This window comes from Hyla sarda, chromosome 1 (assembly GCF_029499605.1).
Source record: "Hyla sarda isolate aHylSar1 chromosome 1, aHylSar1.hap1, whole genome shotgun sequence".
Taxonomy (NCBI): Eukaryota; Metazoa; Chordata; class Amphibia; order Anura; family Hylidae; genus Hyla; species Hyla sarda.
The window spans coordinates 415,494,534-415,517,793 of record NC_079189.1 but is presented as its reverse complement, the minus strand read 5'-3'; the positions used below and the strand labels follow the sequence as shown (position 1 = coordinate 415,517,793).

The 23,260-nt window shown below is 41.9% G+C and overlaps 2 protein-coding genes across 2 annotated transcripts in view; one reads left to right on the top strand and one right to left on the bottom strand.

The window, feature by feature from the left end:
- Positions 1-13,197, bottom strand: part of USP30 (ubiquitin specific peptidase 30) — a 97,037-nt gene extending 83,840 nt beyond the window's left edge. Inside the window, exon 1 of the mRNA XM_056528805.1 lies at positions 13,071-13,197. The gene's annotated coding sequence lies outside the window, so the exon portion shown is untranslated. The remainder of the gene's footprint in view (positions 1-13,070) is intronic.
- SVOP (SV2 related protein) overlaps positions 1-21,679 on the top strand; it is a 45,468-nt gene extending 23,789 nt beyond the window's left edge. Inside the window, exons 9-16 of the mRNA XM_056528801.1 lie at positions 1,328-1,456; positions 3,842-3,915; positions 12,559-12,635; positions 13,147-13,254; positions 15,085-15,196; positions 15,569-15,650; positions 15,973-16,062; positions 20,575-21,679. Coding sequence (XP_056384776.1) covers positions 1,328-1,456; positions 3,842-3,915; positions 12,559-12,635; positions 13,147-13,254; positions 15,085-15,196; positions 15,569-15,650; positions 15,973-16,062; positions 20,575-20,781 — 879 coding nt within the window. The 3' untranslated portion in view covers positions 20,782-21,679. The remainder of the gene's footprint in view (positions 1-1,327; positions 1,457-3,841; positions 3,916-12,558; positions 12,636-13,146; positions 13,255-15,084; positions 15,197-15,568; positions 15,651-15,972; positions 16,063-20,574) is intronic.
- The last annotated feature ends 1,581 nt before the right edge of the window (positions 21,680-23,260 follow it).

Sequence of the window (23,260 nt, the reverse complement as noted above, 5' to 3'; positions counted from 1 at the left end):
TCCATCCGGCTCATTCAAATGAATGGGGTGTGGTAGGGATACGGCAGTGGCTGGTTTTTTAATTCCCCTGCCTGATCCAGCTGATGTATCCCCATACGTGGTGTGAATGCACCCTTAGATAGCAACCAATCAGTGTTATACATGGAAGAAAGGGGGCCTCATAGCAAATATCAAAATGTGCCTCCTATTTTGTTGCCTGATTTTACCCCCCAAGCCAGAAAGGTCTGGTGTTTATTTTCCCATTCTTTTCATGACCCATTGGTCAATACTCCCTACATTAAAGGGGTATTCCAGGCAAAACCTTTTTTTATATATATATCAACTGGCTCCGGAAAGTTTAACAGATTTGTAAATTACTTCTATTAAAAAATCTTAATCCTTCCAATAGTTATTAGCTTCTGAAGTTTTCTGTCTAACTGCTCAATGATGATGTCACGTCCCGGGAGCTGTGCATGATGGGAGAATATCCCCATAGGAACTGCACAGCTCCCGGGATGTGAGTCATCAGAGAGCAGTTAGACAAAAAACAACAACTCAACTTCAGAAGCTAATAACTATTGGAAGAAGATTTTTAATAGAAGTAATTTACAAATCTGTTTAACTTTCCGGAGCCAGTTTTGGCCTGGAATACCCCTTTAATTTGCTGACAATGCAGTTCCTTTGAGAGAAGAGTTCTGCACAGTTTCTTAGCAATAGAAAAAGTACTGGGACCAACCAGGACAGGGACCCCTCTCCCCAAGGGCTCCATAGCAGCCGCATTGTCTGCCACTGTGGTACATACACCCTTGCAACAAATCAGAACTCATCTTTACTTTTACCAGAGAAATTTGAAAAATGAAAGCTGAGCTGTGATTGGTTGATAAATTTTCAAACACATTTTTGTCCAGATTGATAAATCTGGGCTAATGTGTCCCAACAAGTTATTTCATTGGAAAAAGATTTGTCAGGAGAGCTCTTTAAACACATTGTAAAAAGAATATAACATAATATGTTAACAAGATCCTTTGGAAGCAAATATGTTTGGAAGCAAAATGTTGTTTAACTAGAATCTTTTATATAGAATGTACATTTTGTAACACATTGTCATCCTCACTGCTAAAAGTAATTTGGGGGAGAATTATCAAAACCTGTGCAAAGGAAAACTTGCCCAGTTGCCCATAGCAACCAATCAGATAGATTCTTTCATTTTGCAGAGTCCTTGTTAAAAATGAAAGAAGCGATCTGATTGGTTGCTGGGCAACCTTTCCTCTGCACAGGTTTTGATAAATCTCCCCCTATGTTTATAAAATGTTACTTGACTTGTTCAATTCCTGTTATTATCTTGTAGTGGTTACCAGAAAGTGCTAGATATGATGTCCTGTCTGGGAATCAGGAAAAAGCTCTCGCTACCTTAAAGCGTATAGCAACAGAGAATGGTGCTCCAATGCCTTTAGGGAAACTTATCTTATCCAGACAGGTAAGTATGCATGTTTGCCTCAAATTTTATTTAATATTAATAATTGAAATGTAATGAAAACAACTTGATTGCTGTAAACATGACCCAGCAAGCAAATATGTCAACAAAGTGACGTAGTTTGCACTCTCAAACCAGGTTAATATGGGGTGCAAGTGTTTTATGTATGCTCTTATTTTCAGCCATTTTTCAGCCATAATATTTTTTTTAGCAGCCATGCTTTTTGCCAAAATTGGCAAAGAAACAAAACAGCTGGAAATGCGATTGTAAATAAATTATCCTTGTATTTTTTACATTGTCTGAACCAGGCCTCATACAAATGCTTCAAAGTATAGCTTAAAGAGGTACTCCGGTGAATACCTTTTTTTTTTTTAAATCAACCGGTGGCAGAAAGTTAAACATATTAAAAAATACTATTAAAACCTATTAAAAAATCTTAATCCTTCCAGTACTTATTAGCTGCTGAATGCTACAGAGGAAATTCCTTTCTTTTTGGAACACTGATGACATCACGAGCACAGTGCTCTCTGCTGACATCTCTGTCCATTTTAGCAACCGTGCATAGCAGATGTATGCCAAGGGCAGCATGGTGGCTCAGTGGTTAGCACTGCTGCATTGCAGTGCTGGGGACTTGGGTACCCACTAAGGACAACAATAAATAAAGCATTATTATTATTATTATAACGTCAGCAGAGAGAACTGTGGTTGTGATGTCATCAGAGAGCATTCCAAAAAGAAAAGAATTTCCTCTGTAGTATTCAGCAGCTAATAACTACAGGAAGGATTAAGATTTCTTAATAGAAGTAATTTACAAATATGTTTAACTTTCTGCCACCAGTTGATTTAAAAGAAAAAAGGTTTTGACAGCAGTACCCCTTTAAAGGTAATCTCTCATCAGTGTCACCTGCTCTAACCTGTCAGTACAGACAGGTGTTGCAGGTGACACTGATGGTAACAATACTTACCTGGTCCCATTCTGTGCTGTGGTTCTCCCACAATCTTCCACCGTGTCTTCTGTTCCAAGGCCCACTTGGAGCATGGGCGGAGCTTAGTGGTGTCATGGCTGCTGTTTGCTAGCATTGGGACCCAGCAGAGAACAGCAGCAGTGACATGACTAAGCTCTGTTGGGACCCCCGCGATCTCCCAATACGGGCCCCGGCTCTCCAGCCAGATAGCACGTGTCAACCACCACACGAAGCGGTGGCCGACAAGCCCCCTCAATACAGGGCTATGGCAGAGCCGGAGATTGACTTAGGCAGCGCTCCGGTTCTCCTATAGAGTTGTATTGAGGGGGCGTGTCGGACCCCAGTGGTCGGATCCCCGCAATCTGAAATTTATCCCCTATCCTTAGGATAGGGGATAAGTTTTTCAATACTGGAGATCTTCTTTAATAAATCTGGTAGGCCACTGCTGCCACACACTCTTGACACCTTACTCAAAGTACTTTATGAAAAGTTGCAAGTGTGGCAAAAAGTCATAAGATTTTGCGCAACTGAGCATTGAGCAAAAATTTGTGACTTTTTAACATTAGAAACCTTCTGTAAATACTTTAATAAATTTCCTCCATTGTGTGTGATACATTTTTAGTATGCAGAGTGGCTATTTTGTATGAGAAGACCACTTTGTAATTAAGTTTTGGGTGGTCTTCACTCTTTTAACTAATACTTAGATAGTGTATAGTCTAAGAACGCCCCAGATTTATTACAGTAGCTAAGGCTGTTTCATAAATTTGATGCATCTTTAGACAGTGTTTAGTCTATTAAGTTGGCATACTTCAAGTCATAATTTTACGCCTTTCTAGTTAAAGCGTAAATGTCATCAAACCATATTTTCTAAATTAACTCAGGTTATATTCCCTAACTGCTCCTAACACCCCTCCTGCCCTTAAAAAAAAATTTCCGAGCTTTAAAAAGCTGTGTATCATACCTTTCCCCTTGCTTAAATTATGTGAGCTCCCGGCAGGAGAAAGTGGGCGTTCCCCAGCAGGAGTGACGTCACTGAAGCCTGTGAGAGCTGTGCCTCCCCATGCTCCGCTCTCGATTCCTGAGTTTGGTCTCCTGCCAGGCCGGGGGAGACAAAACTAACTGTTTGACTTGTGGCAGGGAACAGAACAGAGCCACCTAGTGGCCATTTTTCATCACTTTAAAAAAATATAAAGGTTGAGAATTCTAACAGCAAGTAAATAGCAGAGTGTCTTATAATTATAAATACAATATATTAAAAGTTTAGTTTGGTGACAGGTACTCTTTAAGCCACCCAATGGAGTGAAACCTGAAGATGTTAAAAACGCATAAAAATGTAGTGAAGGCCATGTTAGACAGTTTTTTGGTACTTTTGCATTTGTAACTCTGCAATGCTATTAAATGTAACCAATTTTCACATTTATAGGAGGATCGCGGTAAAATACGGGACCTTTTTTCACCTCAGTTTAGATGCACAACTCTTTTGCTTTGGTTTATATGGTAAGTGCCTATGTTACCTGCACTCATTATTATTTATTTACATTTATCATTATTTATTAATATTTATTTATATATTGCTATTTAGATATATATAGCACCCTTGGGAAGGGGAAGGAAACAGTAGGAGAGGGGGTCATCTGGTCATCTGTGGGGAAGTAGCTGTTGGCAATGGCAGCAGTATTATTGTAGGTCATAGGGATGCTTTAAGAGATGGGTCTTCAGGTTGCTCTTGAATGTCTTGCATGTCTAAAAATGAGCAATTCCATTTTCTCCATGTTGAGTTTGAGAAGCATTTGGAGAAGAGGAGCAGAATAAAGATATAGCTGACAGACAATCTCAGATTTTGGATAGAAGAGAGGTGACAGGGATATGGCCAGGGAGGTAAATTAGACTGTCATCAGCAAAGAAGTGGTACTTGAAACCATGGGATTCTATAATCTGTCCTAGGCAAAGGGTATAGACAAAGAAAAGAGGATGCCCCAGGGCAGAGCCTTGGGGAGCTCCAATAGTGAGAGGGCAGGGTGAGGAGGTGGTGTGTAAGTGGGAGACACTAAATGCGTGGGTAAAGAGGTGTGAAAAGATCTAGGAAAGGGCTAAATTTGTGATGCGTAGGGATGAGAGAGTTTTGTAGCAGGAGAGAGGAGTATAATGTGTCAAAGGCAGAGGAGAGGTCATGAAGAAGGAGCACATAATGTTGGCAAAAGCTTTTAACAGTCAATAAATCATTGGTCACCTTGGTTAGGGCCAGCCCAAGACATTGTGCTGCCTGGGTCCAAGAGTGAAATGCTGCCCCCTCCTTCCATAAAATTGCACTGCAACTCACATTAATCTGCAGCATTAGGTAGGCAACAGTTTCCCCACATTAGGTAGCATAGTTTCCCCACATTAGGTAGCATAGTTTCTCCACATTAGGTAGCAGTATTCCCACATTAGGTAGCATAGATTCCCCACATTAGGTAGGTAGTATAGTTTCCCACATTAGGTAGCATAGATTCCCCACATTAGGTAGCATAGTTTCCCCACATTAGGTAGCATTGATTCCCTACATTAGGTAGCATAGTTTCCCACATTAGGTAGCATAATTTCCCCACATTAGGTAGAATAGTTTCCCCACATTAGGTACCATAGTTTTCCCACATTAGGTGGCATAGATTTCCCACATTAAGTAGCAGTTTCCCCACATTAGGTATCATAGTTTCCCCACATTAGGTAGCATAGTTTTCCCACATTAGGTAGCATAGATTCCACACATTAGTTAGAAGTTTCCCCACATTAAGTAGCATAGATTCCCCCATTAGGTAGCAGTTTCCCCACATTAGGTAGCATAGTTTCTCAGCATTAGGTAGCATAGATTCCCCACATTAGGTAGCAGTTTCCCCACATTAGGTAGCAGTTTCCCCACATTGGGTAGCATATATTACCCACATTAGGTAGCATAGTTCCCCCACATTAGGTAGCATAGTTTCACCCACATTAGGTAGCATCGATTTCCCACATTAGGTAGCATAGGTTTCCCACATTAGGTAGCATAGATTCCCCACAATAGTGAGAAGTTTCCCCACATTAGGTAGCATAGATCCCCTCATTAGGTAGCAGTTTCCCCACATTAGGTAACATAGTTTCCCCACATTAGGTAGCATAGTTCCCAGCATTAGGTAGCAGTTTCCTCACATTAGGTAGCATATGTTCCCCACATTAGGTAGCATAGATTCCCTACATTAGGTAGCATAGGTTCCCCACATTAGGTAGCATCAATTCCCCCGCATTAGGTAGCATAGATTCCCCATATTTGGTAGCATAGTTCCCCACATTAGGTAGCATAGTTTACCCACATTAGGTAGCATCGATTCCCCACATTAGGTAGAATAGGTTTCCCACATTAGGTAGCATAGATTCCCCACATTAGTGAGAAGTTTACCCACATTAGGTAGCATAGATCTCCCCATTAGGTAGCAGTTTCCCCACATTAGGTAACATAGTTTCCCCACATTAGGTAGCATAGTTTCCCAGCATTAGGTAGCAGTTTCCTCACATTAGGTAGCATAGGTTCCCCACATTAGGTAGCATAGATTCCCTACATTAGGCAGCATAGATTTCCCATATTAGGTTGCAGTTTCCCCACATTAGGTAGCATAGATTCCCCACATTAGGTAGTATAGTTTCCCACATTAGGTAGCATAGATTCCCCACATTAGGTAGCATAGATTTCCCATATTAGGTAGCACTTTCCCCTCATGAGGTAGCATAGATTCCCCACATTAGGTAGTATAGTTTCCCACATTAGGTAGCATAGTTTCCCACATTAAGAAGCATAGATTTCCCATATTAGGTAGCAGTTTTCCCACATTAGGTAGCATAGATTCCCCACATTAGGTAGTATAGTTTCCCACATTAGGTAGCATAGTTTCCCCCACATTAGGTAGCAGTTACCCCACATTAGGTAGCATAGATTCCCCACATTAGGTAGCATAGATTCCCCACATTATGTAGCAGTCACCCCACATTAGGTAGCATTGTTTCCCCACATTAGGTAGGCAGCAGTTCCCCACCGTAGTTAGCAGTTTCTCCACATTAGGTTGCATAGTTTCCCCACATTAGGTAGCATAGGCTCCCCACATTAGGTAGCATAGATTCCCCACATTAGGTAGCATAGATTCCCCCAACATTAGGTAGCATAGATTCCCCACATTAGGTAGCATAGTTTCCCACATTAGGCAGCATAGATTTCCCATATTAGGTAGCAGTTTCCCCACATTAGGTAGCATAGATTCTCCACATTAGGTAGTATAGTTTCCCACATTAGGTAGCATAGATTCCCCACATTAGGTAGCATAGATTTCCCATATTAGGTAGCAGTTTCCCCTCATGAGGTAGCATAGATTCCCCACATTAGGTAGTATAGTTTCCCACATTAGGTAGCATAGTTTCCCACATTAGGCAGCATAGATTTCCCATATTAGGTAGCAGTTTTCCCACATTAGGTAGCATAGATTCCCCACATTAGGTAGTATAGTTTCCCACATTAGGTAGCATAGTTTCCCCACATTAGGTAGCAGTTTCCCCACATTAGGTAGCAGAGATTCCCCACATTAGGTAGCATAGATTCCCCACCTTAGGTAGCAGTTCCCCCCATTAGGTAGCATAGTTTCCCCACATTAGGTAGGCAGCAGTTCCCCACATTAGATAGCAGTTTCTCCACATTAGGTTGCATATATTCCTCACATTAGGTAGCATAGTTTCCCCACATTAGGTAGCATAGGTTCCCCACATTAGGTAGCATATGTTACCCACATTAGGTAGCATAGATTCCCCACATTAGGTAGCATAGTTTCCCCACATTAGGTAGCATATATTTCCCATATTAGGTAGCAGTTTGCCCTCATTAGGTAGCATAGATTCCCCACATTAGGTAGTATAGTTTCCCACATTAGGTAGCATAGTTTCCCCACATTAGGTAGCCATTTCCCCACATTAGGTAGCATAGATTACCCACATTAGTTAGCAGTTTCCCCAAATTAGGTAGCATAGTTTCCCCACATTAGGTAGGCAGCAGTTCCCCACATTAGGTAGCAGTTTCTCCACATTAGGTTGCATATATTCCCCACATTAGGTAGCATAGATTCCCCACATTAGGTAGCATAGGTTCCCCTAATTAGGTAGCATAGATTCCCCACATTAGGTAGTATAGTTTCCCACATTAGATAGCATAGTTTGGCCACATTAGGTAGCATAGATTCCCCATATTAGGTAGTATAGTTTCCCACATTAGGTAGCATAGATTCCCAACATTAGGTAGTATAGTTTCCCACATTAGGTAGCATAGATTCCCCACATTAGGTAGCATAGTTTCCCACATTAGGTAGCATAGTTTTCCCACATTAGGTAGCCGTTTCCCCACATTAGGTAGCATAGATTCCCAACATTAGGTAGCATAGTTTCCCCACATTAGGTAACATAGATTCCCCTTATTAGGTAGCATAGATTCCCCACATTAGGTAGTATAGTTTCCCATATTACGTAGCATAGTTTGGCCACATTAGGTAGCATAGATTCCCCATATTAGGTAGCATAGATTCCCCATATTAAGTAGCATAGATTTCCCACATTAAGTAGCATAGTTTCCCACATTAGGCAGCATAGTTTACCCACATTAGGTAGCATTTTTCCCACATTAGGTAGCATAGATTCCCCACATTAGGTAGCATAGGCCACCCCATCCCCCCCCCCCCACACACACACACAGACGCACACATAGACACACTTACCTGGCCTGCCAGCACTTCTCTCCACCGGTGGCCTGACAAGTGACGTCACTGATGTCCTCCTGCGTGGGTCTGCAGAGAGACGTCGCTTGTGCGACGTCCCTCGTCAGACCCTGGTCGGTTTGCTGCAGACTCACTTTCTAAAGTGCCTGCTGCGCTATTATGCGCCGCGGACACTTTAGAACAGTGAGCAGCGGTGGCGCAGCAACAGGGTCGGCCCTACAATGAACCTAGGAGGCACAAAAAAAAAGGGGCAGCAAAGTGCGGCCCCTGAAAAGTGCTGCCAGGGACCAATGGTCCCACCGGTTCCAATGGTAGGGCCGGCCCTGGTTAGGGCGGTTTCAGTAGAGTGGTGGGGATGAAAACTAGATTGCAGGTCATCAAAGAGTGAGTACGATGAGAGGTAGGAGGACAATTCAAGGTAGACATATTACTGTAGTTTTGAGGCAAAGGGGAGAAGCAAGATGAGGAGGTAGTTGGACAAAGAAGATTGGGTTGAAAGATGTTATTTAAGGATTGGTGTGATGGTTGCTTGTTTGATGAAGGAAAAGTGCCAATGTTTAGTGAAAGATTAAAAAGATAGGTAAGGGTTGGACTAAATACCGCAGTCAGGTTGGAAATGAGGTGGGATGGGATTAGGTCAAGTACTCAGGTGGTAAGGTGTGATGTGGAAAGTAATTTAAATAGTAAGTAATAACAGGAGGCGGATACCGCCACTGTCAATTTTACTAGGGCAGGAAGGATGGGTAAAATTGATAGCTGTCGTAGGAGAGTGCAGAAGGGGAGGGAATGTCTTAGTGTGTTAGCCATGCTTCTGTGAGGCCTAAGAGCATAGAGTAAAGTAGGTCAGTAAAGAGTTTGTGGATGAAGGAAAGTTTGATGTGGACTGAGCGAGGCTTCCAGAGTGCGACTGAGAGGAGGACAGGGGGAGAGGAATTGGGCGGATGAGTATGTGGTTAGAGGAGTTTTGTGGTATTGTGGTTACTGGTCGGTGACAGGAGGGTGACAAGATGCATGGGATTTGGTGAGGGGGGCCCCAGGGTTAGGAGAGATGTCACCAGCGGTAAGGAGAAGCAGAGACAGGGATAGTAGGTGTGAATAGGATAGTTTGTGAGAAGGGTTGAAGCAATAAACAGATTGTTATTTGGTGTCTGGATTTGGGGGAGGTTAGTATTTTGAGGACAGGGGGGTTATATTGATGGTCAAAGTGAACATTCTTGAATAGGGCAGTGTGATAGTAAAGTATCTAGTTCAACTGTACAATTAGAAGGCAGCACTTAGATGTTCCAGTGCAAAAGGCCAAGGCCCAAAACCTGTTGAATATATGGGCGGTGTGAAAGCTATTGTACCGACAACCAACCTTTATCAAACATTGAAATATATGTGAGCTCAAAACATTGTACAACCAGTACAAACAGGTACCACTAATGTCAACTGTAATCATTCTTTTATGAGTCTGCAATCCATATGATGGTATTAAGAGGTTAAAGCAGAACTGTTATGCCACTTGCTGACTCCAATGTGACATCTTTTGCACACAGATACAAGGATAGCTGTCTATCAAGTGTAGGAAGGATAGGGTGAGGCCATCCTTGAGACACTTAAAGGCATGTCTAGGATCAAACTGACTATACATAGAATTAAATGCAATCTTCTTCAGACATTAGATTAAAGTTATAATGTAACCATGTGCTGTCTACAAAAAATAACTCTTTAAAAGTTATTTTCTGGGCAAAATGTATTGATGACCTATCCCAGGGATATCTAACACCTGGCACCCCTGGTGATCAATTGTTTGGAAGAGCTGCAGTTCCACCACACAAAATGGAAGAGAGCAGAAAGCATACATTGGCCCTCATTTACTAACAGGATCCTGACACTTTTTGTCGGGTTTTGCACCAGAATTCTGTCTGCGCCAGAATTTGCGCCAGAATCTGGCGCACAACCCGACAAAATCAAACTCACTCAGAGTGGAAAAAAAAAAAAACTACAAATGGGGCGTTTTTCCCGACAAAAGGAGCGTGTTCCCGACAAAAAGAGAAAAAACCCTCCGAGTGTGAAGAAAACTCACAGGAAAACCTGTGAGTTTTGCTTCACAGAAACCCGACAGCTCAGAGATGTCAGGAAATTACTCAAAACGGAGTGAATCCTGCTACCCCCAGCATGGAACAGGGTCTGTTCCATGTTGGGGGTAGTAGTACAGGGGCTGAGGGATTGATCGCACCGGGTCTCACTTCTTAGACCCGATCCAATCAGATGTTATTAAGCAGGGGAGCGGGCGGCATGTTCCGATCCCCTGCAATGTACTGTAAACTTTCATTTTTAAATTCCCCACCAGGAGGGCTCCTGGCAGGGTTTTAATATAGAAGCGCTGTGGTGGGCAAAGATGTATAGAATCGCTGGGGGGGGGGGTATATATCTGGCCCCTCCAGCATTTCTATATATATTACCCCCTGCTGCGCTATATCAAACTTAGTGCCCGCTGTGCTTGAATAAATGTACTGCCCCCCCAGCGCTATTATATATCTATACTGACCCCCGCTGTGCATATACTGACCCCCGCTGCGCATATTTATATATATACTGCCTCCCCCAAGCTGCGCATATTAATCTTCATCTTCTCCCTCCCCTGGCTGACAATGAATGAAAACTCTATTAGCGGGGGAGCGGAGGGCTGCTGCCCGCTCTCGCTGCTGAGAGTTTGTCATTCATAGCGGGCAGCAGCTGCATATCATGCTGTGGGGGTCAGACATATGGATATATGTCTGACCCTCACATCATACATATACAAATGCGGGCTCACCGCTATGAATGACAAGTAAGCTATTGGCAGCAGCAGCGCGAGCCTCCCTGCACTGCTTTACATGTCATTCATAGCGGTGAGCCGGCACCTGTATATATAGATGTGCGGTAGGGGTCAGACATATGGATATATGTCTGACCCTCACAGCATCTATATATACAGGTGCCGGCTCACCGCTATGAATGACATGTAAAGCAGTGCAGGGAGGCTCGCGCTGCTGCTGCCAATAGCTTACTTGTCATTCATAGCGGTGAGCCCGCATTTGTATATGTATGATGTGAGGGTCAGACATATATCCATATGTCTGACCCCCACAGCATGATATGCAGCTGCTGCCCGCTATGAATAACAAACTAGAGCGGGCAGCAGCCCTCCGCTCCCCCGCTAATAGAGTTTTCATTCATTGGCAGCCATGGGAGGGAGAAAATGAAGATTACTATGCGCAGCTTGGGGGAGGCAGTATATATATATATAAATATGCGCAGCGGGGGTCAGTATATGCACAGCGGGGGTCAGTATAGATATATAATAGCGCTGGGGGGCAGTACATTTATTCAAGCGCAGCGGGCACTAAGTTTGATATAGCTCAGCAGGGGGAAAGATATATAGAAACGCTGGAGCGGCCAGATATATAACCCCCCAGCGATTCTATACATCTTTGCCCACCACAGCGCTTCTATATTAAAACCCTGCCAGGAGCCCTCCTGGTGAGGAATTTAAAAATGAAAGTTTACAGTACATTGCAGGGGATCGGAACATGCCGCCCGCTCCCCTGCTTAATAACATCTGATCGGATCGAGTCTCAGAAGTGAGACCCGGTGCGATCAATCCCTCAGCCCCTGTACTACTACCCTCAACATGGAACAGACCCTGTTCCATGATGGGGGTAGTAGTACAAGCACTAATGTAGTCAGAATTTGCAGAGACTTTTTTCTGTCACACAGAATACATTTTGTGCAACAGAAAAAAAACCTGTGACAGAAAGAAAGGTAAATTGGGCGACAGATCAGTAAATCACAAGGAAAAAAAAAGACGAGTACACTGAAAAAAAAAACCTAACCGACACTCCAGTCTTTGTAAATGAGGGCCATTGTGTAGTGGTGGTTCTGGGTTATTGCAGCTTAGCTCCTAATTACTTCAATTGAAGCTGAGCTGCTGTAACCCAGTGTGGCCACTACACAATGTATGGGACTTATGCTTCCTCCTCTGTTTCACAGTGTATGCATGTAAATTGGCTCTGGCAATCTGATGATCGATGGGGATGCCAGTTATCAGCACCCCACCAAACTCTTGTTGTTCTGTCAATAGCTCATCAAAAAAACACTGTAAGGCTAAGTTTTTTTCTAGCAGTTTTTGGAGATCTACCACTGCAGTTTTTGAGCCAAAGCCAGAAGTGTATTCAAAAGGAATAGGACATATAAAGGAAGGACTTACACGTCCCCTTCCTTATGGATCCACTTTTGACTTTGGCTCAAAAACTGCAGTGGCAGATCTCCAAAAACTGACAGAAAAAAAAAACACAAGTGGAAACTTAGCCTATAGATTTTCTGTTAAAATAAATCTAATTTTATATTACAGGTTTTCCAATGCCTTTTCATACTATGGGCTGGTTCTCTTAACAACAGAACTTTTCCAAGCTGGAGATGTATGCAGCAGTAAGTATTAAATTCAATCATTTAATTTGCTCCGATAAAGGTACAGCATTGTAGTTATTGAATGCCCCATTATGGAAGGCTGACAACTTTTGATGGACGTTCTATAGTTTCCTCCAGATCCAGACACATAAACATGACACTCATTATTTAAATTACCAGATAAATAAATGCCCATTTACATAATACCATGCTTTTACACAACCAAGAAGCCATAGCTTACTCCCTCAGTTGTTACAAGCATGAAATAAAACAATACTTTTATTTACAATTAATAATTTCACATGTGATTTCATGCTACAATTTAATAAATGAAAATGATCATTTCTAGGCATGAACATTTTTCACCATGATAAAACTTTTTATCCTATAAATACAGTCAAAAATTTAAATATCTGCTATCTTATCAATCCCTGACTGTAAATTGTGAATACTTACCTTATCAGTGTGGAATATTGCTGTGGTTTCTGGACAGCAAATATATCATGTCCCCTATTTCTATTCTTTTTCCCAGTTTCCAGTCGGAGGAAGGCAGTCAAGCCAAAATGCAGTCTCTCCTGTGAATATTTAACTGTGGAAGATTACAAAGATTTATTATGGACCACACTATCTGAATTCCCAGGTTAGCAAAGCTAGAAGAGTTAGATGTTGACATGGGATAGGTGTACATAGACTTTAGGCACAGACACCTCATCTGCCATGACTACCTCTGCAGATGCCTCTTATATACACCTAATATCTAGATCATTTACAAGTGCTATTAGACTTAACATTTAAAGAAGTCAATCAGCTAATTGCTCATTGTCTCGCTCCCAGCTCCCTGGCAAACAAATATACAACATGGTGGCCATTCAGATAAATGATCATTCATGTAATAAAAGGAGAGCTTAAATCAGACAGAATAAGAAACATGTAAGAGGCATGAACTTTACATCAAAAGATGTGTAATTGCTAGATTCAGGGGGCATGAACCAGGTTCAGGGGGGCTGTGAATATAAGGGGGGGGGGGGGGGAATCAGGCAAGCATGTAACCCCTTTATGAAATAATGTTCATGCCCACCTGACTTTTTAAGGAAAGGTACAGATATAAAACCAAACAGTAAAATTCATATATCTCAGTAAGAGGAAGCAGTGCAATAAAATAAAAACAGTAAGAATCAAAATGTAATATATATATATATATATATATATATATATGTTACTTCTCACAGGTCCTCTTTGATAAGATTTGTTCTATACTTTCACTAGCTGAGTACCCGGCGTTGCCCGCTTTTTCCTTCCTAAACCTTGTTGGAAGCTTTTGACTTCATATCCTTTCCTCACATATTGTTGTCATATCCCAACCCAATATCCTGTCCTCATATCCCGACCTCCTATCACGACCTCCTATCCTGACCTCCTATCCCGACCTCCTATCCGGTCCTCCTACCCCATCCTCATATCCCATCCTCCGATCCCGTCCTCCTATCCCGACCTCCTATCCCGTCCTCTTATCTCGACCTCCTATCCCGTCCTTCTATTTCGACCTCCTATCCCGTCCTCCTATCTCGACCTCCTATCCCGACCTCCTATCTCGTCCTCCTATCCCGTCCTCCTAACCTGTCCTCACATCCTGACCTCTTATCTTGACCTCCTATCCTGACCTCCTATTATGTCCTCCTTTCCCATCCTCCTATTTTGACCTCCTATCCCGTCCTCCTATCTCGACCTCCTATCCCGACCTCCTATCTCGTCCTCCTATCCCGTCCTCCTAACCTGTCCTCACATCCTGACCTCTTATCTTGACCTCCTATCCTGACCTCCTATTATGTCCTCCTTTCCCATCCTCCTATTTCGACCTCCTATCCCGTCCTCATATTCCGTCCTCCTATCTCGACCACCTATCCCGACCTCCTATCACGACCCGTAATATGTGTACCAGGTATTGAAATATCTCCAGCCATATGGAAGTTATGTGGGAACATACATTTTTCATTGATTTGCATGGGACTTTAAACAAAAACCCCGACCCTCACAAATGGGTGTAGTTAAGGGTAAAATTAACTATCCTATCTTTTAAATGGACATATAAGTAACATGTGACCAAGTATTATCGAAATATCTCCAGCCGTTTGGAAGTTATGCAGTAACATATATTTCCCCTGGCAAATAGGGGGGAGTAAGGGTTAAATTACCTATCCTATGTTTGTTGTTGACATATAAGTAACATGTGTGCCAAGTTTCATGTTAATATCTTTAGCCATTTGGACGTGATGCTGGAACATACACACACACACACATACACATAGTTCTATATATATAGATTAGGACTCTGGCTTTATGCCCTTTAGTGATAGCCTAAGTGCTGCCCTGAACTGAAGTCATGACTGGAACTTAGCCCCGTGTGCGCCACATCAACTACTTCAACTGTAATTGTTATGATTCATCAGATGTTTTTTATTTTTCCTACAAGGGGTGTTGGTGACATTATGGATCATTGACCGACTAGGCCGGAAAAAGACGATGGCCATCTGTTTTTTCATTTTCTCCTTATGTGCCCTTCTTCTTTTTCTTTGTGTTGGAAGGTATGTGAAAAATAAAACAGATGCAACAATTGAAGTAATGATTTCCTTGTAGAGGTGTCTAGTTACCATCCAGAGCATTCAGCACTTATATCTTAGAAGCAGCACTGATCAGAGTATCTCATTAAGGGTCTATCCACACGGCAGAATTTCTGCTTGCAGAATTCTGCCTCAAATGAAAGCCCAATAGACTTTTATGGGATTCCACACTTCTGAATTTCTGCATGTGGAATTTCCTCACGAATTCCTGACCAATTCCACACAAAATCCACACAAGCCAGGAAGCGGAATTGGTGCGGAAATTCCACCTGTGTGCATAGACCCTAAGGGGTAATCTCTTTGATTTGATTCATTCTTTATTTTACTTAATTCCAGGAATGTCCTCACCGTTTTACTCTTCATTGCAAGAGCCTTCATTTCAGGGGGATTCCAAGCTGCCTATGTTTACACTCCAGAGGTAGGTCAATAGCAGTGACACAAAGGTGTGGGGTGTGGGGGGGATTTACTAAGACTAGTGTTTTACACAACAGTCGTAAGAAACTCCCCCCCCCCCCATTAAACAGTAGAGCCAGATTTATCAATATTCGACCATACCTGTATAAAGTCAGTAATATATTTGATACCTGATGTGTATATGAAAATATATTTAGGATATTTTTGTATTGTTGCTTTTATTTACTGTTTGAAAAAGCTCATTGGTTGTATCGTTGCTTGAGGGAACCAGTTTCTCTCTATATTGGTGTATTTTTATTTATATTTGCCACTTTGGCTTTTTTCAGGTTTATCCAACAGCTACACGAGCACTAGGTCTAGGAACATGCAGTGGGATGGCTCGTGTCGGGGCATTAATTACACCTTTCATTGCACAGGTACATTGTTAAATTAGAGATAAAGCCACAATTGTATAAATTTCACAGTCGGTTTGTTTACAGATTAAGTTATACATTTTCATTTTAGTAGTTTAATCATTTTAATATGTTGGGCGAGATTTACTAAGGCTCTGTTCACACTGCCATCATGACTTTTAACATAACGTAAACCATAACAGTCAAAAGAAGAACACCCACTGTTCTTGAGGAACCCTACTGAGTTAGATTCCATTTTGGTGTCTGTCATTTTGATGGGAAGAATGGCGCAACATGTTTTGTTTTCTCTTCCCAATAAATCTGGTGAAACTGCAGTGCTTCTGACAGTAGTGTGAATAGAGTCTAAGAAGACATACGGAGACATTTATCATTGTTGCTTTGGTAAGCAAGTTCTGTAGGCATTTTTTTTCTTGCTTTTGGTTTTGCTTATGTGTGACATATTTATTATACTATCACAGGGGGTTGATAAATTTGGCTTATATAAGCAAAAACCAATAAATCACTGTACAATAAAAAAAAATTGTTAGCACACATGAGCAAAAAACAATAAAATACTCCAGAACACCACTTTGTAACCCCACCTCCTTTCTGTAAAAAATGTTTGAGATATATATATATATATATATATATATATATATATATATATATTTATATATATTTTTTTTTTTTTTTAATCCCCTTTAGGACACAGGGTTTTTCATTTTTTAAATATTTTTTTTCCCTCACCTTCTTAAAATCATAACGCTTAAAATTTTCCATCTTACATATAAGGCCTTGTTTTTTGCACCAACAATTTTATTTTGTTATGACATCAATAATTTCACCACAAGATCTATGGTGAAACAAAAAAAAATTATTTGTGGGACAAAAAAATTGAAAAAAAAACCCCCGCCATTTTGTAACTTTTAGGACCTTCCATCTAAAATGACACATACTATGTATTCTGTAGGCCCATACAGTTGAAATTATATCAAACTTAGGCTTCATTCACACTGCCGTTGTGACACAACAGTGTGGCGTCCGTGGGGGAACCCAGGGAGAATAGCAGAGGGAAAAATGCATCATGCAACGTTTTATCCTCCTCTTCAAAAAACAACGGCACCCTACAGACCCCACAATAGTAAATGACATCTGTCAGGACCCGTTGTTTCCCATTGTGCCCCATCAAAAATAAGTCTGTTAAGGCACACAAAAAAAAGTGGCTGACAGACATTTGTGGCAGTGTGAAAGGGGCTGGCCTTATATATAGGTTTGATTTTGTTTTACTTTAAAAAATAAATAAATAAATAAATAAAAAAATATATATATTTATATAACTATTTATATGAAAATTAGCACGTTTAAAATTGTCCCCTTCTGATCCCTCTCACTTTTTTTTTCCGTATACGGGGATGTGTGAGGGCTAATTTTTTCATCACGGGAGTTGCAGTTTAGAAACAGCGAGACTCCAGCTGTTGCTAATTTACAACTTATATTTTTCCCAGACAGCCAAAGGCTGTCTGGAAATGATGGGGGTTGTAGTTTAGCAACAGCTGGAGGCTCCCTGTTTGGCAACGCTGGTTTATGGTTTTCCCTAAGGGAGGGCACCATAAATGTACTAACCAATTTTCCGTGTTTTTTTTTCTTATCATTTCAGACCCATGTATGCAGAGGACTTTCTCGATGACCAGCAATTTAAATTTTTTTTTTATGTTAATAAAATGGTTAAATGGGCACTGTCATGAAATCAAAAAATTGATATGTTGTAGTACTTAAGTACTACAACATATCTCTAATATACTTTAATTGAAAAAAGTGATTTTAAACCAGTTTAAAATCACTTTTAAATTCGGCCACTAGGGGTCGCCCTCCTAGTGGCCGAATGCATTCGGCAGTGACGTCACTATAGAATTTCGACTCATTGAAGCCTGGCAATGAGTCGAAATTCAGTCACTGCAGTGCTCGCTCCCGCCTGTCAATCAAACAGGCGGGAGCGAGCGCTTTGAAGGAAGTGGATGCGTGCAGGCTCCCGGGGACAAGGTAAAGTATTATGCCGGGGGGGTTGCGTGTTCACCTATACAGTATGCCTCCAGTTTCCCCACTACAACTCCCAGCATGCCCTGACAGCCAATAGATGTCAGAGTAAGCTGGGAGTTGTAGTGGGGAAACAGCTGGAGGGACACTGAATAGGGGAACTAAGGGGGGTGGGGAGTGGGTTGAGCGGAGCGGCGGGGCCGGGGGGTTGCAGGCTGAGCGGCGGGGAGGGGGTACTCTGAATGGGTGAACTAAGGGGGAGGGGGAGTGAGTTGAGCGGCGCGACGGGGCCGGGGGAGGGTTGCGGGCTGCGCGGCGGGGAGCGGTATGTGTGGCCATCACAGATCCGCTGTTCACCTATACAGGGTGCCTCCAGTTGTTTCCCCACTACAACTCCCAGCATGCCCTGACAGCCAATAGATTTCAGTGCAAGCTGGGAGTTGCAGTGGGGAAACAGCTGGAGGCGCCCTGTATAGGTGAACTACGGGCGGAAGTGTCGGCCCCAGCAGGCATCAGTGACATCGTGTCTGCTGGGGAAGTCTGCCTGGTAGTGAGCACACTACCAGGCAGACAAAAAGGCATTTTTAATATGTAAAAAAAAAAAAATTAAAGGCAGGGAGGGGGTTAGGGATAGATGGGTAATAGGCAGGGACAGAAAAAATAAAAAAAAGTGATGGTGGGCTTGTGGGGGAGTGTTTTTTGGAATAAAAAGTGTTGTTTATTTTTATTTTATTTTCTTTACAGGCTTAGTAGGGGAAGCTGTCTGATAGACAAAGTCCTTTACTAAGCTGGGGCCTAGCGTTAGCCACAAAAACAGGGGTACTGGGAAGAGCCGGTACCAACAGGCCTGAAGCATGAAAAATTGTGCTCCTGGGCCTAGGTGGTAACAGGCTGGTGTTATGTAGGCTGGGGAGGGCCAGTAGCAATGGTCCTCGCCCACCCTGGTAACGTCAGGCTGTTGCTGCTTGGTTGGTATCTGGCTGAGAATGAAAATATGGGGAACCCCTACACTTATTTTGCATAAAACAAAACAAAAAAACACATACGGTTCCCTCTATTTTTATTTTCAGCCAAATACCAACCAAGCAGCAACAGCCTGTCGTTACCAGGGTGGGCGAGGACAATTGTTACTGGCCCTCCCCAACCTAAATAACATCAGCCTGTTACCACCTAGGCCTAGGAGCACCATTTTTGACACTCCTGGCCTGTTGGTATCGGCTCTTTCCGGCACCCCTGTGGCGGTGGGTATCGGGGTAATAATTGGGGGGTTAGCGCTAGCTGTTTTTGTGGCTAGCGCTAAACCAGTTAGTAAAGGACTTTGTCTATCAGACAGCTTCCACTACTAAGCCTGTAAAGTAAATTAAAAAAAAACCAACAACACTTTTAAAAACTTTTATTCCAAAAAAACACTCCCCCAAGCCCTCGTTAACCATTTTATTCATTTTAAACAAAAAAAAAAAAACGCTGGTCATCGACGTAGTCCACCGATTCTGAAGAAGTCCTCTGCATACATGGATCTGAAATGAGAAAATTGGTTTGTACATTTATGGTGCACCCACTTACAATCTGTGAAGCCCACCTGTCCCCTGATGTCAACTGTTATAAGAAACAAAGATCAATGTCACTCTGCTCTTTTACTCAATTTTATGTTAGGCATTGAGAGATACCATATAGCATCTAAGCAGTCTTTCGCATGGATTCTATTGTGATTAATAAGGCCTATGCTTGAGAATGTGCAGGTGTGAGGCAGTTGATTTAACAGTTCTGCCCAGCATGTTATCAACCTGATTTATTATTGGTATATGGAGAAAAGTTTATTGTTATAGAAAGAGTTTATATATATATATATGTTATTGTATGTGGTATATATTATGTAACATTATTTTTTACAACTGGCTAAACACTTTCAAATAAGTTTTATTTGTCAGAAAGGAAATATTAACAAATGGGCCAATATAATGTAAAAACAGGCATGACTTTAAGCTTAAAGGGGTACTCCGCCCCTGGACATTTTATCCTCTATCCAAAGGATAGGGGATAAGATGTCTGATCGTGGGGGGGTCCAGCTGCTGGGACCCCCTGTGATCTCCGGGTGGCACCCTGGCACCCTGAACATTTTTGTTCAGAACGCTTGGTTCATGTCACACCATGCCCACTCCATTTGTTTCTATGGGAGGGGTTCGATGAGCGACCACAGCCATCATACCCCCTTTGGATAGGGGATAAGGGGGGAGATTTATCAAAACCTGTGCAGATGAAAAGTTGCCCAGTTGCCTATAGCTACCAATCAGATTGCTTCTTTAATTTTGCACAGGCCCTTTTAAAAATGAAAGAAGCGATCTGATTGGTTGCTATGGGCAACTGGGCAACATTTCCTTTGCATAGGTTTTGATAAATCTCCCCCAAGATGTCCAGGGGCCTTGTACCCTTTTAATACTCAGTTACGGTTAGAAAACTAACTTACATACAGTACTTGTCATACATTGTTTTGTTTGTCTGCAGGTGATGCTTGAGTCTTCTATATATCTCACAGTGTTAGTATACAGTGGATGTTGTTTACTAGCAGCACTGGCTTCTTGTTTCCTTCCCATTGAAACCAAAGGCCGAGGTCTCCAAGAGTCTAGCCACAGAGAATGGGGCCAGGAGATGGTGGGAAGAGGTGCACAAAATTCTGGGGTCACTCTCTCAAACTCTGGCTCACAAGAGTGACCCCCTCACTTTACCCATTGCTCACCCCCCACACGGATAGCCTTTCAGTCTCACATCTACCATTACATGGATGAATTGAAGAATGGACAGCAATGGTCGATGTCTTGCGAAAAACAGCACTGCTATGGTTATAGGATAAGGATCTGTTTAGAGTCTTCTAAAAGGGTTAAAAATGTGCAGTACTGATGTTGCAGGGAAAGAAATGGCCTTGGATAATTACCATTCATTTAGGAAAACAGTAAAATAACAAGTTGTATTTTTAGATCTAACAACAATAGCGGTAGTCAGCACTGGTTGTTAACATGACTCAGATGTTTCATGGCTTCTAGATGATAATGTGTTCGAGGCCAACACATTAGTTGCAGAGTAACCTAGAGGGAGCTGCTGGATGCTGAACAAAGACTTTTGTAGTTTCTCTTATTACACTACATCCTAGGCTTATTATCTTGACCTTTAATGTCAAGGTCATAAGATACTATGGTCCACTTACCTAACTAGACTGAACTCTTATTTATGACGTCTCCTAAATTGAAGGGAATCTGTTATCAGTATCACACACACTAATCTGTTGGTACAGGGTTATAGTGCAGGTGACACTGATGAAAACCATACTTACCAATCTTCAGTCTGTGGCTCCATTCTTATGTAATTCCTGGTCTTCTGGATATGGTCCTGAGGAGCTTGGAACACAGGGGATGTTCCCCAGTGACATCTAGTATTCTGAAGACCTGTGCATGCCGTCTCCTTCATTGTCACACCCCCTCCCCCGTGCAGAGCTTTCTATGCTGCAGAATGGAGAATAGCCATGGCTATTGCACATGCAGGGTAACACCTGCCGTGCTCCAAGCTCCTCATTACCATATCCAGAAGACTGGAACTAGAGAAGAACAGAGCCACGGACAGAAGATCGGTAAGTATGGTTTTCATCAGTGTCACTGGCACTGTAACCCTATGTCATCATGTTAGTGCAGGTGACGCTGATGACAGATTCTGTTTAAGTTATATCCTAATGAATTTACATCAATATGGTTTACACTTTTTAGTCTCGCCTTGTCCACTTTACCAGAAGCTATTATTTGTTGCAGTTATTTTTATACATAAGAAGGAGTGTGCTGTATGTATTGATGGAATTCCACGGCAGGATCTCTCCACAGTTTATTTGCGACAACCAGCATATTCAGGTGACCTTCACATTGTTTGGCACAAGAACCATCTTAAAGCTTTTGCAGTCTTAGCTTGGGTACGAAGATTGCAACATTTCTCCCAGGAAAATATGATGTTGAGGACACTGATGTTTAAAGAACAAGATGTTGAGAATACAGGTCTTTAAGGAACAAAGAAAGTAAACCATGCCATTTCATACTAATGGTCTAGCCCAGGTTAGCTAGAAATTGGATTTGTATTATTGCTTGTTTCTGCTTGGCACTGTATGTGTGATGCCAGCAGATACAACAGATCAGACAGAATAAGTGAATGTCAGTGTGTCTGAATGTACAGACTTTTGATGAATGCACTTAAATGTTTGAACGTCTCTGTGTAAGATGCTTGTTGTATGACCTCTTCTGTCCACAATGCCTTGTTGACTTGGATTTTACTGTAAGTTGAATATTTTATGTTGAATAAAATTTTTACATTAACCAGTGTGGACACTCAAGTTTTATTGAACCTCTGTATGAGTACAGTATTTGTGCTCCTCTTCCCTCCCCATACCAATAAAGACAAACCTACAAAATAAATATGACTGAGAATAAGAGATAAACTTTCATTCCTGGAAAAGGTAAAACAAAATCCTTTGCATATAATATATGGGTTACCATTTAAAAGTTGTTTTTTTCTGGAACTTTAATATTGATAGTCTATTCTTAGAATGGGACAACTATCCAGTTCCCCAAACTCTCCTTAAGGAAATGTAACTGTTGTCTGCATTTTTACATCTTTATTTAAAACATTACTGTATTTTGTAAAAACTCTTGACATGTTGTCCAGTCGCATCGGGTCTCATTCCTTAGACCTGCTGCAATAGTGAGATATAACCCAGTGAAGTGCACAGCAGTGAACTTCACAGCCTGGCCAGCCATCTCCTCTGTCACATTCACTCCTTTATACTCTATGGTGAATGAGTTGGGTTTGACTGACAGCCAGGGAGTGAAGCCTGCTGCTGCACACTTTACCGGGTTATAATTTGCAAATGCACCGGGTGCAGGATGACATGTCAAAAGTTTTTTTTTTTTTTACAAATAACAGTAATGCTTTCAAGTTGGACATGTTCCTGGGGTACAACATGCTTTGTTGGCATTAATTCAGAAAGCTTTATCCTGGACCCACTGGGATAACAATGTCTGTAACACCTCTGGACCCCAGTAGAAACATTGGATGAGCCTTCTACAAAACTCTGTTTCCTCAACCACCTGTCAAAGTCAGAGAGGTACTGGGTAGAGTAGTCATGTTGTTGCTCAACAGGATTAGAAATACACTTTCT